This window comes from Macaca mulatta, chromosome 1 (assembly GCF_049350105.2).
Source record: "Macaca mulatta isolate MMU2019108-1 chromosome 1, T2T-MMU8v2.0, whole genome shotgun sequence".
Taxonomy (NCBI): Eukaryota; Metazoa; Chordata; class Mammalia; order Primates; family Cercopithecidae; genus Macaca; species Macaca mulatta.
In genome coordinates, this window is record NC_133406.1 from 195,251,810 (window position 1) to 195,269,432 (window position 17,623).

At 44.1% G+C, this 17,623-nt stretch overlaps 1 protein-coding gene and 1 non-coding gene across 9 annotated transcripts in view; both read left to right on the top strand.

Moving 5' to 3' along the window:
* Positions 1-17,623, top strand: part of TESK2 (testis associated actin remodelling kinase 2) — a 152,335-nt gene that overhangs the window by 129,148 nt on the left and 5,564 nt on the right. For 6 of the 8 annotated variants that reach the window (XM_077971782.1, XM_077971731.1, XM_028843039.2 and 3 more), the window contains one exon: positions 10,876-11,022. The exons of the other annotated variants lie outside the window; for them this stretch is intronic. In XM_077971782.1, coding sequence (XP_077827908.1) covers positions 10,876-11,022 — 147 coding nt within the window. The remainder of the gene's footprint in view (positions 1-10,875; positions 11,023-17,623) is intronic. 8 annotated transcript variants of the gene reach the window in all.
* LOC114675477 (small nucleolar RNA U13) lies at positions 8,387-8,487 on the top strand. The gene has a single exon (XR_003726477.2). It is a non-coding gene; the product is annotated as a small nucleolar RNA U13 (small nucleolar RNA).

Consider the following 17,623-nt stretch of genomic DNA (forward strand, 5'->3'; position numbering starts at 1 on the left):
AGGCTGATGCAGGAGAATTGCTTAAACCCTGGAGGTAGAGGTTGCAGTGAGCCAGGATCGCACCACTGCACTCCAACCTGGGCGACAGAGTGATACTCCGTCTCAAAAAATAATAAATAAATAAGGCCCAGTGTGGTGGTTCATGCCTGTAATCCCAGCACTTTGGGAGGTTGAAGCAGGCAGATCACCTGAGGTCAGGAGTTTGAGACCAGCCTGGCCAACACGGTGAAATCCCATCTGTACTAAAAATACAAAATTAGGCCGGGTGCGGTGGCTCACGCCTGCAATCCCAGCACTTTGGGAGGCCAAGGTGGGCAGATCATGAGATCAGGAGTTCAAGACCAGCCTGACCAACATGGTGAAACCCCATCTCTACTAAAAATACAAAAATTAGCTGGGTTTGGTGGTGCACCCCTGTAATCCCAGCTACTCAGGAGGCTGAGGCAGGAGAATCGTGTGAACCCAGGAGGCAGAGGTTGCAGTGAGCTGAGATTGTGCCACTGCACTGCAGCCTGGGTGACAGAGTGAGATTCTGTCTCAAAAAAAAAAAAAAAAAAAAAAAAAGAAGAGGAAGCCAGGTGTGGTGGTGCACTCCTGTAATCCTAGCTACTCAGAAAATCACTTGAACCCAAGAGGAGGAGGTTGCAGTGAGCTGAGATCGTGCCATTGCAGTACAGCCTGGGTGACAAGAGGGAAACTTTGACTCAAAAAAATAAGATAAAAATGAAAATAAATAAATAAATAAGAAGGATGAATAAGAATTAGCAAAGCCATGAAGGAGGGCATGAAGAAGAATATTCAGTAAGCATATATGAAGGCCAAGAGTTAAACACTTAAATATTCTGAAATATATTTTGGGTTATTAAGAACATTTTACTCTGTGGCTTGATCTAGTGTTCCCTTTTTCTTTTTGAGTCAGCTCATTACTACTGACTGTTTCAGTTAGGCAAGCCCTGGTGAACCTCCTGGAGTGGTAAGCAAATTTAGTCCTTGGCAGATATACGGATGTACGCTTGTAGTGGCTGTGGATTCTTGAGCTGAGAACAGGAGGCTTCTTTGGAGCACAAGCCTCCCACAGGGCACTCTTGGGATGTCTGTCCTGGAATTACCCAGAGCAGTAACAAAGCTTTCTTTTCTTCTTTAACCCAAGCCAGCAGGATGGGATGTCGGCTAGCCTTTGTGTTTGAAGCCTACCAACAAACATACAGTGGCCAGCACAAAAGCATTGTTGGGCTACAGTGAAAACTAGGTCGGGGCCCAAACCCTTTTTTGCAAAGAGCCCCTCCAAAGAGTAGAGTGCCAATAAGCCACTGATTTGGCTGTTTGACATTGATACTGGTTTATGACAGGTTTCTGACTTACTGATGGCACATCGAGTCGTTTAAGATTCTGAAATATTTTTCCATTGCTGTCTGAACCTTTCAATTTGGAATCTCTGAGATGTCTTTGACTCTTTTTTCCTTATTTCTCATATCTATCACTCAGTTGCTAAAAAGCTTTATATTCTGACTATAGCCAACTTTTTATTGCCCATAAATAGCACTGTTAGATGTTGGTCACCTCTCATCTGGCTGTTGCAGTACCCTCCAAACCTGCCTCTAGTTCCTTCTCTATCCTGCTACCAGAATGATCTTTCTAAAAGGCAGTTTGGGTCATGTATTAGTTTCTTAGAGCCGCCATAGCAAAGCACTACAATGTGGGTGACATCGCAGAAACTTACTATCTCAGAGTTCGGAAGACTGGAAGTCCAAAATCAAAGTGTTGGTAGGGCCCTGTTCTCTCTGAAGGCTCTACGGGAAGATCCTTCCTTGCCTTTTCCTAGCTTCTGGTAGGTTTTTGGTGTTCCTTGCCTTGTAGATGTCTCAGTCCAATTTCTGCCTCTATCTTAACATGACAATTCTCCCTGTGTGCCTGTATCTCTTGCCCCTCTTTTTATAAGAATTCCAGTCATATTGGATTAAGGGCCTGCCCTACTCCGATATGACCTCATCTTAACTTGATTATATCAGCAAAGACCCTATTTCCAAATAAGGTCACATTTATAGTTACCAGGGTTTAGGACTTGCATGCATCTTTTGGGGGGATATAATTCAACCCTCATTAGATCATATTATACCTTTACCTATAAACCTTCAGTGGCCCATGTGATTTACTGAATTAACTGTAGATGCTTCGTCTTGGTATTCCAGAACTTCTGCACTAATAACAAATATAATAATAATAGAAATAGTCATAACTGACATATTGAGGACTTTCCTTGATATTATTCTTAGCATTTTACGTGTATCAACTTACTGAATCTTCACAGCAACTCTGTGGGTTAGGCACTATTATTATTCCCATTTTATAGATGTATATTAAACAAACTGAGTAACCAACTCAGGGCTCTGCAACTATTATAGTCTGAGATGAGATTCAATCCTAGCCAGTCTAACTGCAGTCCCCACTATATTATATTGCCCATCTTAACTTTGTAGCTTCATCCTTTCTCCCCTACTTATACAGAAAAAAAAGAATAATTACTAATCTCTGTGCTTTGTTATCTTTGTGTTCCTTTTGCATAGACTATCTTTCTTATCCCCAACCCTGCCTATGGGTAACCATGAAATGGAATTAAATCCTCAACAATGAGTGAATATTAGCCAGGCCTAGGTGGGCAAAGGGGAAGGATATTACAGGTAAAGGGACCAGCAATGTGTACAAATGTGCAGGTGAGCAGGAGTCAGACTTTTTTTTTTTTTTTTGAGACGGAGTCTCGCTCTGTCCCCCAGGCTGGAGTGCAGTGGCCGGATCTCAGCTCACTGCAAGCTCTGCCTCCTGGGTTTACGCCATTCTCCTGCCTCAGCCTCCCGAGTAGCTGGGACTACAGGCGCCTGCCACCTCGCCCAGCTAGTTTTTTGTATTTTTTAGTAGAGACGGGGTTTCACCGTGTTAGCCAGGATGGTCTCGATCTCCTGACCTCGTGATCCGCCTGTCTCGGCCTCCCAAAGTGCTGGGATTACAGGCTTGAGCCACCGCGCCCGGCCAGGAGTCAGACTTTTATAAGCAGGAGTGAAAGGCTTTGTGTGCCTTTCTGAGGATTGTGGGTTTTATCCTACAAGTAATAGAGCGTCACTGAATAATTTTAACAAGAGAGTGGCTTCAGGTTGGCATTTCAGAAAGACTGTCTTTGCTATATTGTGAAAAATGGATTGGAATGAGGGCTAAATCTTTTCAAGATGCAAAAGCGGGCAAGAAAACAGGTTAGAAAGCTAACGGAATAACCTAAGGGAGGGGTGAGAATGGTAAGTTATTGATAGTGGGTTCTACCTGTTGTAAAAAATGAAAATAAAATTTAAAAAGATACTGTTAATTGGGAGAATGAGTTGTGTACTGTGAGCTAAACACCATACTAGACTGACTTTGTATTTATACCTTATCTCTTCAGTTACTCCTTGCTGTTGAACAAACACCAAATCTTGTTGATTCTACCTCTAATGTCTCTTAGATATTAACCTCCTTTCCATTCTTGCTGCCATTGTCTTATTCAGGCCTTGGTTATTCTAACTCTTCTCCCAGCCTCAGTTTCTGACCTTTTCATACATTTTTATACTACCGTTAGAATGATATTTCTGGCCGGGCGCGGTGGCTCAAGCCTGTAATCCCAGCACTTTGGGAGGCCGAGACGGGCGGATCACGAGGTCAGGAGATCGAGACCATCCTGGCTAACACGGTGAAACCCTGTCTCTACTAAAAAATACAAAAAAACTAGCCGGGTGAGGTGGCGGGCGCCTGTAGTCCCAGCTACTCAGGAGACTGAGGCAGGAGAATGGCGTGAACCCGGGAGGCAGAGCTTGCAGTGAGCTGAGATCCGGCCACAGCACTCCAGCCTGGGTGACAGAGCGAGACTCCGTCTCAAAAAAAAAAAAAAAAAAAAGAATGATATTTCTACGTAGCATATCTGATCATGTTATTCTCCTGTGTGGAAAAAAAAGTGTTAGTTGATTGTATGGCATCTCTACTAGACCATCTAGGCTAGACTAGTCTCTGTGGGCAGAGACTGGCCCCATTTATCTTTGTGTTTCACATTGTAGGTTTTCAGTGTTTGGGTAGGTGAATAGAAGGATGGATGAATCTTTCTCAGTACCATGTTGCTAATTAGATGGTAGCAAATTATCTCTGCTAGTTGGATGGCAGCACAGTTATCTTCCTTGGATAAGTGCCCTAACTCCTGGCCAGTTGGGTAGATTTTTCAAAAGGGAATAATAATTCTTACAGTTGATATTTTCTCCAGACCTTCTCTGAATGCCTTTGAGCCACTGTTCAGAGATAAGCTTATTTGGTTGCAGGTATCAGTACATTGATAATTCAAAATTTTTTAGGCCGGGCGCGGTGGCTCAAGCCTGTAATCCCAGCACTTTGGGAGGCCGAGACGGGCGGATCACGAGGTCAGGAGATCGAGACCATCCTGGCTAACACGGTGAAACCCCGTCTCTACTAAAAAATACAAAAAAACTAGCCGGGCGAGGTGGCGGGCGCCTGTAGTCCCAGCTACTCGGGAGGCTGAGGCAGGAGAATGGCGTGAACCCGGGAGGCGGAGCTTGCAGTGAGCTGAGATCTGGCCACTGCACTCCAGCCTGGGCGACAGAGTGAGACTCCGTCTCAAAAAAAAAAAAAAAAAAAAAAAAAAAAAAAAAAAAATTTTTTAAAGCTACTATTTTGTCTTATGTTCTGAATAGTTATGACTGGTTGAGACTACTGTAGCTGACTAGAATCAGCAAGAATTGGGAACTGGAGTCCTGGGTGCATTTACCTCAGAGAGAGGTACATATTCCCTAGAGCCAGTCCAGAATATTCTCTGTATGGATGTGTTTATGTGCTTCTCTGTGCCTGAATTGGTACCTACCAGACCCTATAGGGAATATGTGGGAAGAACCTATACTCTTTAGCCTAGGCAGTTGTCTTAGTCCATTTGTGCTGCTATAAGAATATATCATAGACTGGGTAGCTTATAAACAACAGAAGCTTATTTCTCACACTTCTGGAGTCTGGGCAATCTAAGATCTAGGCACAGGCAGATTCAGTGTTTGGTGAGGGCCTACTTCATGGTTCATAGATACCTGTCTTTTTGCTATGTCCTTACATAGTGGAAGGGACTAAAGAACTATGGGGACGCTTGTACACACACACACACTCTCTCTATCGTGGTAAAATACATATAACATATAATTTATCATCTTTTTTTTGAGAGGGGGGTCTTGCTATGTTGCTTAGGCTGGTGTTGAGCTCCTGGCCTCAAGCGATCCTCCCACATCAGCTTCTCAAAGTGCTGGGATTACAGACGAGAGCCACTGTGCCTGGCCAAGAGACAAGTTCTTACTCTCATATGGAAGTGGCAGTAGGGGAAGGAGTGCTCAATAAATGTTTGTAGAAATAACCTGAATTGATATTCCTGAGTGGAGAACTGAATGTCCACTTCTCTGTGCCTTTGGTGATATTAAAAAGATGTTGGCATATGATTTCTTGCATTTTAGTAATAAAGGTTTATTTACATAATATAGTTGAATTACCAATACACTTTTAAAAGTTACTGAGTGCCTTCTAGGAAAAGGCTGTGTATATGTAATGAAACCAAGTGTCAAACACAAATGAAATGCAAGAAACTCTGTTATTTTATTAGACCATGAGGAAGTGAGGCAGGTTTTGGTATAGTTAAAATTGGTATAGAAAAAGATAACAGCCACTGAGAGGTATTGAAGTACCTGTAACACATTTTGTTGGCTGTATTATAGTTTCTAACTTAAAAGCTTAAAATAACAACAATTAAAAATGTTAAAACTTCTGTAATAATTAACTGTATTACCAATGCCTTGGGTTGTTTTATAGGGCTGACCGAGGGAGTGGTCTAGCTGAAAATGAAAGCAAAACAGCTGTTATCCCTGTCTGGGAAAGCTGAACATGCTAATACAGTTGCTCTTGTCTCTGCTTCCTGCAGAGGGATTTGTTTAGAAGCCACACCAGCTGAGTCTGCACTGCGAGTTGCTTATGGAGAAGTGAACATTCCAGCTAATGGGCACAGAGACTGTGTAGAAATCTTCTGGCTGGGTGCGGTGGCTCATGCCTGTAATCCTAGCACTTTGGGAGGCTGAGGCGGGTGGATCACCTGAGGTCACGAGTTCGAGACCAGCCTGGCCAACATGGGAAAACCCTGTCTCTACTAAAAAAAATACAAAAATTAGCTGGGCCTGGTGACACGAGCCTGTAATCCCAGCTACTCGGGAAGCTGAGACTGGAGAATCACTTGAACCTGGAAGGCGTGGGTTGCAGTGAGCCAAGATGGCGCCACTGAACTCCAGCCTGAGTGACAGAGTGAGACTCCATATCAAAAAAAAAAAAAAAAAAAAAAGAAGTCTTCCTTGTTGGCAGATCTTAAATTTCCTTTTCTCATACATGTAAAGGTCTTGAAACATTGAGAAGTGGTTTCTGAGGGCCTAGAGGCTTATCAGCCCAACTAATTTATTCACCAAAGGCAGGCAAGAGAAATGGGTTATAAAAGCAAATTCCATTTGTTTTTCCTCCCTGATCCTTGGTTTGCGCTTTTTCCATCTTGCCTGGAAAAGCCAGAATCTATTAGCCAAGTGTGATTCCTCATCTTTTGTCACCTTTTCCTGTGCTCTCCACCCTCTGGCTTTGCATATGGATTTCCAGGGTCTTCAAAGACATTGCTGAACAGAGTAAACAAGTGTTTCCCAGAGCCAAGAGTCCTGGCCTCACCTGGCCTATAGAGAGTGCACATACAGTCTTTTCATTATAGTGTCTTCTGCCTGGCACTCAGTTGGGAAACCTGAGTGGCTCATGAAGACAGGCCCGACATATCACACTGTCATCATGCTAAAGAAGTGAACCACTGCCTACCTTTTGACTTTCAGAGCTAAAGAAACCTGCCTGCATGATGAGACATCAGCTTCACTGCCCACTTATAACTTGAAGTTCACAAGCTCAGTTTCTTTTCAGCAAATGGGCACCTCAAATGTGAACCTTAGGCAGACTCAACTAGAATGAAGAGAGCAAGGCGCTGTGCTTATGCCGTCATTATGCCTTATTTTAAGATTTTCAAAGATGGATTATCAAGCAGGATGAAGCAGATCAACAAGTTTCCCTTTTGAGAAGTTAGAAGATTTATTTTTAGTCATTCTTTCTGCCTTGCCAAAACCCATCGATGCTTCCAAGGATCTGAAGTGCTGCATGGTGCTGCCCCCAACTGGTTCTTTTTGGTGCATGACATTTAAATTTTTTTTGAAGCACTTTCACATGTTTTATTTTATTTTTTGTTGCCCAGGCTGGAGTGCAGTAATATGATCTCTGCTCACTACAACCTCTGCCTCCCAGGTTCAAGCGATTCTCGTGCCTCGGCCTCCCGAGTAGCTGGGATCACAGTCATCTGCCACCATGCCCACCTTATTTTTGTATCTTTAGTAGAGACAGGGTTTTACCATGTTGGCCAGGCTGGCCTCGAACTCCTAGCCTCAGGCGATCCACCTGCCTCGGCCTCCTAAAGTGGTAGGAATACAGGCGTGAGCCATCTCGCCTGGCCAACTTTCACATATTTTTTTTCGAGACAAGATCTCACTCTGTTGCCTAGGCTGGAGTGCAGTGGCTCAATCTCGCTTCACTGCAGCCTCCACTTCCCGGGTTCAAGCGATTCTCCTGCCTCAGCCTCCCAAGTAGCTGGGATTACAGGCACCCACCACCAAGCCTGGCTAATTTTTGTATTTTTAGTAGAGATGGGGTTTCACTATGTTGGCCAGGCTAGTCTTGAACTCCTGACCTTAGGTTATCTGCCTGCCTTGGCCTCCCAAAGTGCTGGAATTACAGGCATGAGACTTTCACGTATTTTATTAGATTCTCATAACACTGCAAATTAGGTGAATCCGGGATTATCATACCTACTTATAGTTGAGAAAAGTGAAAGATGGATAGCCTTATTAGTTGATTTGTCCAAGTTAAATGGCTATTAGGAGGCTGAATTGGGCTAGAATTCAGATATTTCTCCTCTTATCCCATTAAGTTCCCTAGTCCTTTGTAAATTCAATAGTACCCCAAAATATGTATTAAGATACAAATTTTAGGCTCAGAGGAATTTCTGTCTTTTTCTCCCTTGGGAGGAGGAGGGAAATAATACATCATATAAGGTTTGAGTAAATTCATTTTTGAGCTCCTGTGCTGAATGAGGCTCTCTGACTCAGATGCTGTGGTCTCTAACTCTCCAGTGCAACGTAGTGGTAAAGAATATGGACTTGAGCCAGACTGCAGAGTCTGCCAGTCTCTGCCACTTAATAATTGGATAATCTTAAGCAAGTTGCTTAATTTCTAAATGCCTTCTCTAAAATAGGAGTAATAGTATATAGTCCTTTTGTAGTCCACAGCATGATTATTGGATTTTCACGTGCATGTATGAGGTTTATTACCCTCAAACCTTATTAATGTCTGCATGTTGCCTGTCTGACATGAAAAAAAAAAAAAAAAGGAAAAAAAGTAACAGTATAGCTACAGGGTTATTGTGCAGATTAAATGAGATAATATATGCAAAACTCTCAGAACAGTGCCTCAAACAATTTAAGTACTATATAAATAACAGCTGCTATTATTATCTATAAATAAATATACTGGGTCTCGTTCTGTTGCCCAAGCTGGAATCTAGTGGCACAATCATGGCTCACTACAGCCTTGACCTCCTGAGGTTCAAGTGATCATCACAACCTCAACCTTGTGAGTAGCTGGGACTATAGGCACACACCACCACACCCAGCTAATTTTTTTTTTTTTTTTTTTTTTTTTTGAGATGGAGTTTCACTCTTGTTGCCCAGGCTGGAATGCAATGGTGCGATCTCGGCTCACTGCAACCTCTGTCTCCCGTGTTCAAGCAATTCTCCTGTCTCAGCCTCCTGAGTGGCTGGGATTACACACACCTGCTACCATGCCCAGCTAATTTTTTTGTATTTTTAGTAGAGACAGAGTTTCACCATGTTGGCCAGGCTGGTCTTGAACTCCTGATGTCAGGTGATCTGCCTGCCTCGGCCTCCCAAAGTGCTAGGATTACAGGCATGAGCCACTGCACCTGGCTGTCCTTCTGAACGTTTAGAATGTTTTCCTATTGACATTCTTGCCTGTTCCTTGGGATTCTGTTAATTTCCCATCTTACATGTTAAACCCTGGGCATGCATGACCTTGGAATGCAAGACTGCTTCAGCTCAATGTTTTTGCCTCCTAAATATTAAGTCTCTCACTTAGACTTTGTTCTTAAACTTCAAACTGACTGTATTTAGATCATTTCCACCTTGGTTGTCCAATAAGCACCTGCAACTTTAATAATTTAACTTCTCCCAGCTGAACTCACTATCTTTTTTTTTTTTTTTTAAAGACAAGGTCTCACTCTGTCACCCAGGCTGGAGTGCATTGGCATGATCTTAGCTCACTGCAGCCTCAACCTCCCAGGCTCAAGTGATCTTCCCATGTAGCTAGGACTACAGGTGTGCACCATCACATCCAGCTAATTCTGTTTATTTATTTATTTTGAAGTGGAGTCTCGCTCTGTCGCCCAGGCTGGAGTGCAGTAGCGTGATCTCGGCTCACCGCAAGCTCCGCCTCCCAGGTTCATGCCATTCTCCTGCCTCAGCCTCCCGAGTAGCTGGGACTACAGGCACCCGCCACCAGACTTGGCTAATTTTTTGTATTTTTAGTAGAGACGGAGTTTCACTGTGTTAGCCAGGATGGTCTCATCACTGTGTTAGCCAGGATGACCTCGTGATCCGCCTGCCTCGTCCTCCCAAAGTGCTGGGATTACAGGCATGAGCCACCACACCCAGCCAATTCTGTTTATTTTTTGTAGAGACTAAGTCTCTCTCACTATGCTGTTCAGGCTGGTCTGAACTCCTGAGCTCAAGCGATCCTCCTACCTCTCAAAGTTCTAGGATTATAGGCATGAGTCACCATACCTGGCCTGAACTCACTGCCTTTTAACATTGCCTCATCTTCTAAACACCTACTCCTCTCCTTACTCTCTGGGTATTTAATAATGACATCCAGGGACCAATAGCCTATTGCTCTCATTCTCTAATCCAGGTAATTATCAATTTTTTTTTCAACTCTGCCATCTAAATACATTTTGAATCTTGCTTTCATTCCAGTGCCTCTACTATTGCCATGATTCAGATGCCCTGCTCTCACCAGGATTATTGCAGTAATCTCCTATTTCCCTTTCTCTGTATTTTTCACTCTAATCCATCTATCATACCATTGCTAAAATAATATTTTCTTTAAAAAGCAAATATAACCATGTGGTTCTCCTGCTTAAAATGCTTCTTTTGTTTCCTATAGACAGGATAAAGTTCACATATCTTAGCAAAACATATCAGCCTCACTTCCTGACTCATCTATAAATGCACTCTGGCCATATCGAAGTAAATTAAGTTCCTGAATGCATCATGCACTTAACCTGTAACTTTGCATATGCTGCTCCCTCTGTGTCCCTCTTTCCTGCTACTCCAGGTCATCCTTTCTGACTCCTTATTTCCTCTCTGCATCTTCCTCTGAAATGCCTTCACAGTTTAGCTTTATCCTTGGTACTGCATGGTGTTGTCCTACCTGCACATAACTATATTTTAATAGTTATTATATGATATTGTTTGTCTATGTCCCTTAATAGATTTTGGTCTCCTTAAAGGAAAGTGTCATTGTGTGCAGCACCTACTATAGTGTTTGGAGGCAGAATAAGCCCTCAACAACTTAAAAAAAAAAAAAAAGTCTCTCTCTTCTAGGTGTTTACTCTCTAATGGTTTCACTACTAGCCTAAACATTTCTGATAAATGGTAGCTGGGTTTTCCTTCTGTTTTGCAGTATATCAACTCCGGGAACCTGGAACAGTTGCTAGACAGTAACCTGCATTTGCCTTGGACTGTGAGGGTAAAACTGGCCTATGACATAGCAGTGGGCCTCAGCTACCTTCACTTCAAAGGCATTTTTCATCGGGACCTCACATCTAAGGTATGAAGGCTTTACTTTCACAACTCATTGAGAGATACCACCCTTCTCTTTTGCCAAGAAAGCTGTCAGATTTAACATTTAATCACAGAGGACATAATTCGTTACATTTTATAGTTAGTCCTTAGAAAGCCTACATCTTTTCCTTCTGTTTTTGAGATAGGGTCTCACTCTATTGCCCAGGCTGGAGTGCTTCTGCCTCCTGGGTTCAATGATTCTCGTGCCTCAGCCTCCTGAGTAGCTGGGACTAGAAGTGCGCATTACCACACTTGGCTAATTTTTAGTAGAGGAAGAATTTTGCCATATTGGCCAGGCTGGTCTTGAACTCCTGGCTGCAAACAGTCCACCGCGTTGGCCTCCCAAAGTACTGGGATTACAGGCGTGAGTCACTGTGCCCCACCATAAGCCTATATTTTCTTACAGAAGGTTCCTTTCAGTGCTGAGTGAGCCAACACATATACTTTTTTTTTTTTGAGACAAGGTCTCACCCTGTCACTCAGGCTGGAGTGCAGTGGCATGATCTTGGCTCACTGCAGCCTCCACCCCATGGGCTCAAGCAATCCTCCTACCCATGGGCTCCTCCATGGGCTCAAGCAATCCTCCACCCCATGGGCTCAAGCAATCAAGCCTTCTGAATAGCTGGGACCACAGGCGTGCACCACCATGCCTAGCTGTATTTTTGGGTTTTTGGGGCTTTTTTTTTTTCCTGCTCTTATTGCCCATGCTGGAGTGCAATGGAGTGATCTTGGCTCACTGCAGCCTCCACCTCGTGGGTTCAAGCAATTATCCTGCCTCAGCCTCCTGAGTAGCTGGGATTACAGATGCCCGCCATCACCCCTAGCTAATTTTTTGTATTTTTAATAAAGATGGGGTTTCACCATGTTGACCAGGCTGGTCTCAAACTCCTGACCTCAGGTGATCCATGTGCCTTGGCCTCTCAAAGTGCTGGAATTACAGGCGTGAGCCACTGTACCCAGCCTTTTTTTGTATTTTTAATAGAGATGAAGTCTTGCCATGTTGCCCAGACTGGTCTCAAACTCGTGAACTCAAGCAGTCCACCTGCCTCAGCCTCCTAAGGTGCTGGGATTACATGCGTGCACTGTGCCCAGCCAACGCATACATCTTGAGAGCCTTCATGTTTAACTTCAGTCTCCTGAATATGTGTAACAAGAGCAAATGACATGAGAAAGGTTAATAAATTCTTGCCTTATAGGAGTGACAGCAGTCAAGGCAGTATAGGGGCCTATCAATTTTCTTTCCCGTGGCCCCCAGGATGTAGGTCTTAGCTAAGAGCAGGAGTTCAGTGATTTTTAGTCACTTGAATGCAGGTTTTTAGGGCCATAATGTACTGACCCATTTTCTGCCTGTGTGATTGAGTTTCTGCTGCCCTGCCAGTTCCTCTTTGGCATCAGCTGATCTCTGTAGCACTCTTGCTGTCCAAATTGCTGTGTGACCAGGTTAGAAAAGAGTCTCTTTCAGAGGAAGTTGGCCATGCCACAAAACAGGCACCTCATAGCCAAATGGCCTAAGATACCATCATGACAAGGTTTATATAAATAATACTGTTTGATTATTGATGGGGGAGCTATAAGGCGATCTAACATATCTAATATGACTTCTGCCCAAGAACTGAATTAAAGTCTGCTAGGGAGGTGTATGAGAGTTTTGTACTTGCCTAAGAATAGCTGTCACTTCATTCCCCACCCTCAATACCTACATGTACACATATTCACACATGCATGCACATACTTCTCCTCCTTCTGCCCTAGATGAAGGGGAGGGGAGCCTGTCTTAAGAAAAAGCTTGAAAGGGAACAGAAGTAGCAGTACTCTGAGTCAATAAAGCCTAAAGCAGTAAGTACCTGGATGCCTCACATGGAATGGTTTTGGTGTGTGGCAGAGTCATTTGTAGTCAGCTGCACTGTTCCTGAAGGAGCACAAGACTGGCAAGTAGAAACTGGGAACCAGCTGAGGCCTAGTTATAAGGAGCCCTTTATCTACTTTACTGTCTGTAAGAACTGGACAGTTAGGCAGTTGGGACCTGAAAGGTGATATCTTATCTCTTCATTAGCCATTTCTTCTCCCCCAGAATGTTTTGGAAAACCAAAACTAAGAAAAGTGCAGGCTGGGCGTGGTGGCTCACGCCTGTAATCCCAGCACTTTGGAAGGCCGAGGTGGGCAGATCACCTGAGGTCAGGAGTTCAAGACCAGCCTGGCCAACATGGTGAAACCTTATCTCTAATGAAATACAAAAATTAGCCGGGTACGATGGCGGGTGTCTGTAATCCCAGCTGCTCGGGAGGCTGAGATGGGAGAATCGCTTGAATCTGGGAGATGGTGGTTGAGGTGAGCTGAGATCGTGCCACTGCACTCTAGCCTGGGCAACTGAGTGAGACTCCGTCTTGAAAAAATAAAAATAAAAATGCATTTGTTCCAGGTAAATGGATGGGGTTGAATCAATTTAGATATCAAATCCTTGCTTCCTACTCAGAAAGCACCATTTTTTCTAAGATAGAGGGAGTTTGTGACAAAATATGTATCAGTTACACAGATATCCACCGCCCCCCCCCCCACACACACACGTGTCTCCTGTCTCTGGCTGCAATGATGAAAGAATATTAGAAAAGAGGAACTTCTGACTTAGAGGTGCGTACAGTCTTATTGGCAAATAACTAAAAAGTAGTGGACAGCATTTTATAATTGTTTAGCTACATAGACGACAAGTTTTCAGAGCAGGAAAGATCACTCTGGGCCAGGGTAGCTATGCTTCCTCCAGGAAAGCCTCCACTCCCTAAGAGTTCATCATATTCCCTTCTGTGCCCTGAAAGCACTTTGTCCCATTGCACTAGTGTCCAAGTGTGGGTCTGTCTGGGCTTGTTGTGCTGTATTACAAAAATAATTAACCTTTTTGGACTATAGGATAAGACCACTATCCTTTGCTTTTCCTAATGGGGAATGAGTATTGCCAGTGTCAATTGGCTTGAGACAAGAAACTAGGAACATAGGAGAAATAACTCCCTATATTTCTAGGCTATACTTTCTTGGGTCTGGACTTTAAGGAGGTTTTGAGGATACTTCCAGGTGGTGAAAGCAAAGGACTTTTGCAAACTCTAGAGGAAGGCTGGGAAGTATACTATAGGGGATCTCAAGTTGAAGACAAACAAGTGAGTCTTATGAACCAGACTGTCCAATTTGAGATACTGTCTGTGTTCATTGCCCTTTTATCATCTCTGAGATTTATCTGGTAAAGTTTTGTCTGAATGTTTCAGCCTCATTGTAACCGTGTTGCAGGAATTAGGGAGAGGAGTGTATGTCTACACCTAGGCCAGAGCAGCCCACCCAAGATACCTGTGTGGTGGTGGCAGTGGCCCTAAGAACAAAAAGTCCCAAGGAGAAATAAAGCAAAAGGGACAGTAGAGGGCTCTGAGGTTTCTAAATTATCTCTTCATAGTCCATCTTGGGTCTGTGTTTTATTTCTTTAAGGACAGTATCAGGTTTTCTTACATTTTAATATTATACACTCCATATCACTTGATTGTTCTGTTGTGTCTGTATCTCCCACCAGCATATGAGTTTCTCAAGTGCTCCTCTTATTTACTTTTGTTTTCTTAGCACCTAGCATAGAGCCTATGAGAGTAAAGGCTTCCTGGGCATATTTCAGGGAAGGGCTTGATAGCAAAGAGGCTGAAACGCCTGCTCCAGAGCTGAGATTCTGGGTCCCAGGCCCAGTTTTGTCCCCATCTCTGAATGACTTCAATGACCTTAGAACTCCGTGTTCCCAGTCTGTAAAATAGATGCTGTCCTTGACTTTGCAGGAGTGATCAGTCCACATTGCTCAGACCAGAGCTGACAGGAGGGATTTAAAGTAGAGGTAACATGTTCCACATGGGTAAACCAGGACAGAGAGAAGTAGATGCCTTTTTCCAAATGATCCTGAGCCTGTGGTTGGAAGCAAAAAGATCCCAAGTTTCCTATCAACGTGCCTCGTGAAAGTAGTATTGCCTTTATAGGATTCATGTCTGCAGCTACTGCAATAATACTCTAAGAGTAAAATGTCTGTCAGATATAGCCGTTCAGTCTCATTTTGTAATTACTTCTAAGAAACAGCCTGAAACAGACTTTTACAGTGGCAAGGCTAAGAACTTACTTAGAAGGAAGTGGGAGGCAGTGTGGCTTTAAAAACACTCAGTTCATGAGCACTATGAAGAAATGCCAATAGCCACACACAGGCTTTTATCAGTAGCTCTAGGAGTAACCAGTATACATATACCCGAGCCTTGGCTCTTGGGGGCAGCTGAGAAAGTAGTTGCTTCTGCTTAATACCATTACTGCCCAACATCAGGAAAGTACTACTGATCTTCTGTGGTTACTGTTGGGAATGAGTATGAATTATGAATTGCACCTTTAGTTCTTAGTTCTTTTCTGTTGTTATTGTTGACTGCATAGAAGCCACTTAGGTGATTTCACTAGAATGAAAAGCCTATTCAGTTATGGTCTCAGGCTATGCCACACAACGAGGAATAGAAAATGCCAATTTTCAGAGTGAAGAGAACATGAATTAGGAACAATGTTGAATGCTGGAGGGATGTAGAGAATGACTGTTAGTGTACCTTGCAGTTAATTTTTATAATTAAAACCATCTGCAGCTTCTGGGAACTATTTATGCTATGCTATTAGAGGGCACAATGTTGGGGAATCCAATCTCTACCTTTCATGGGCTCTACTCTAGTTGTGGAGATATTTAAGTCAGCAGGTCATTACACAAGAGCTATGGTAAAGGTACGGGATCACATGGTGGGATTGAGGGTAAGGGATGGGACATATTACACCAAAACCGATAATCCTCTAAGAGACTTGAAATATAGCAGTCCCTGAGGCATTTAGGAGTCCAGCAGTTCGGTCACTGATCTCCCTGTGCTATGAAAAGAACCTCTTGACTGTTCAGTCTTTCAGTAGAATCAGTCTTTTCCTGCCTGATCCTAACTGATCATCCTAACTGATTTAGAGTGAACATGAATTAATAGACTTGGCATTTCTCCACTCAGGTGGCTTTATTCAATGTTAATACTGACTGTGCAGCTGTTCCAGGACACCTCAGGTACTTCTCTCAGGTGTCTGATCTGGCCCAGTTCTGAAGAATTTGTGTAGGTTTCCAGGAAATGCATCCATGGCCACCCTTTTGAGTCTCTTGTCATCTCAGTCCTCACTATGGAGAGTGGAATATATGATTATTGTATACGTTTGACACATGCTTTTTGTAATTTCAATTTTTGAGACAGAGTCTCACTGTTGCCCAGGCTGGAGTGCAGTGGCGTGCTAACTGCAACCTCTGCCTCCTGGGTTCAAGTGATTCTCCTGCCTCAGCCTCCCGAGTAGCTGGGATTACAGGTGCCCACCACCACACCTGGCTAATTTTTGTATTTTTAGTAGAGACAGGGTTTCACCATGTTGGCCAGGCTGGTCTTGAACTCCTGACCTCAGGTGATCTGCCTGCCTTGGCCTCCCAAAGTGCTGGAATTACAGGCATGAGCCACCATACCCAGCTTGACACATGCTTTTAAAAGAAGCCCCGTTGCTTCAGTCATCAGATCAAACTTTTTTTTTTTTTTTTTTTTTTTTTTTGAGACGGAGTCTCGCGCTGTCACCCAGGCTGGAGTGCAGTGGCCGGATCTCAGCTCACTGCAAGCTCCGCCTCCCGGGTTCACGCCATTCTCCTGCCTCCGCCTCCCGAGTAGCTGGGACTACAGGCGTCCGCCACCTCGGCCGGCTAGTTTTTTGTATTTTTTAGTAGAGACGGGGTTTCACCGTGTTAACCAGGATGGTCTCGATCTCCTGACCTCGTGATCCGCCCGTCTCGGCCTCCCAAAGTGCTGGGATTACAGGCTTGAGCCACCACGCCCGGCCCTCAAACTTTCATTTAACACACTTTTGCCAAGCTCCTTCTGGGTGCCTGTGCTAGGTTACAGATACAGAGACAAATGAAATCATTCCTTGCCCGTGAAGAGGCAAACATGTAAGTCACTGCTGCAGTGTGGTATAATAGGTGTGAGGACAATGAGGAATGGGAACCAGGCAGCAGTAGTGCCTGGGCTGCTTTTTGAAACTGAAAAGGTCACCTCTTGCCTCAGGGAAATCAGACTGGGCCTCTCTTACTGCTTAGTGTAGGCAGGCTTCTGGGAAGGAAGAGACATAGGTGACATATTTGAGCTGCCACTGCCTCACAGGCTGGTGCCCTATAGCTGGGGCTTTGGCTGATAGGAAGGCTGGCCTAGGGCCCATCTTCTTACAGACAGTCAAAATCAGGGAGTGGGGGGTGCTGAGCCAGCAGGACTGATGAGAGAGCCAAAGCCAGGACAAGCATGAGGACTGTCCTTCCTGGAAGCCAGAGATGAGGCATGTCTACCTGTGATCCAGGGTAGAAGGGATGAAATCACGGCTCCTTCCAGCTTGGGGAAGGGGAATGGTGTAATCATGTCAAGGCCAGAGTAAGGGATTGATTTGTACCTGACAGGAGTAAGCAGGAAGTGACCTGGCCATGTCTTAGCAACTAGATACTAAGGCTGGCAAGGAAGAGGGAGGGCTGGTTTGGGTCAGATGGGGCCTTG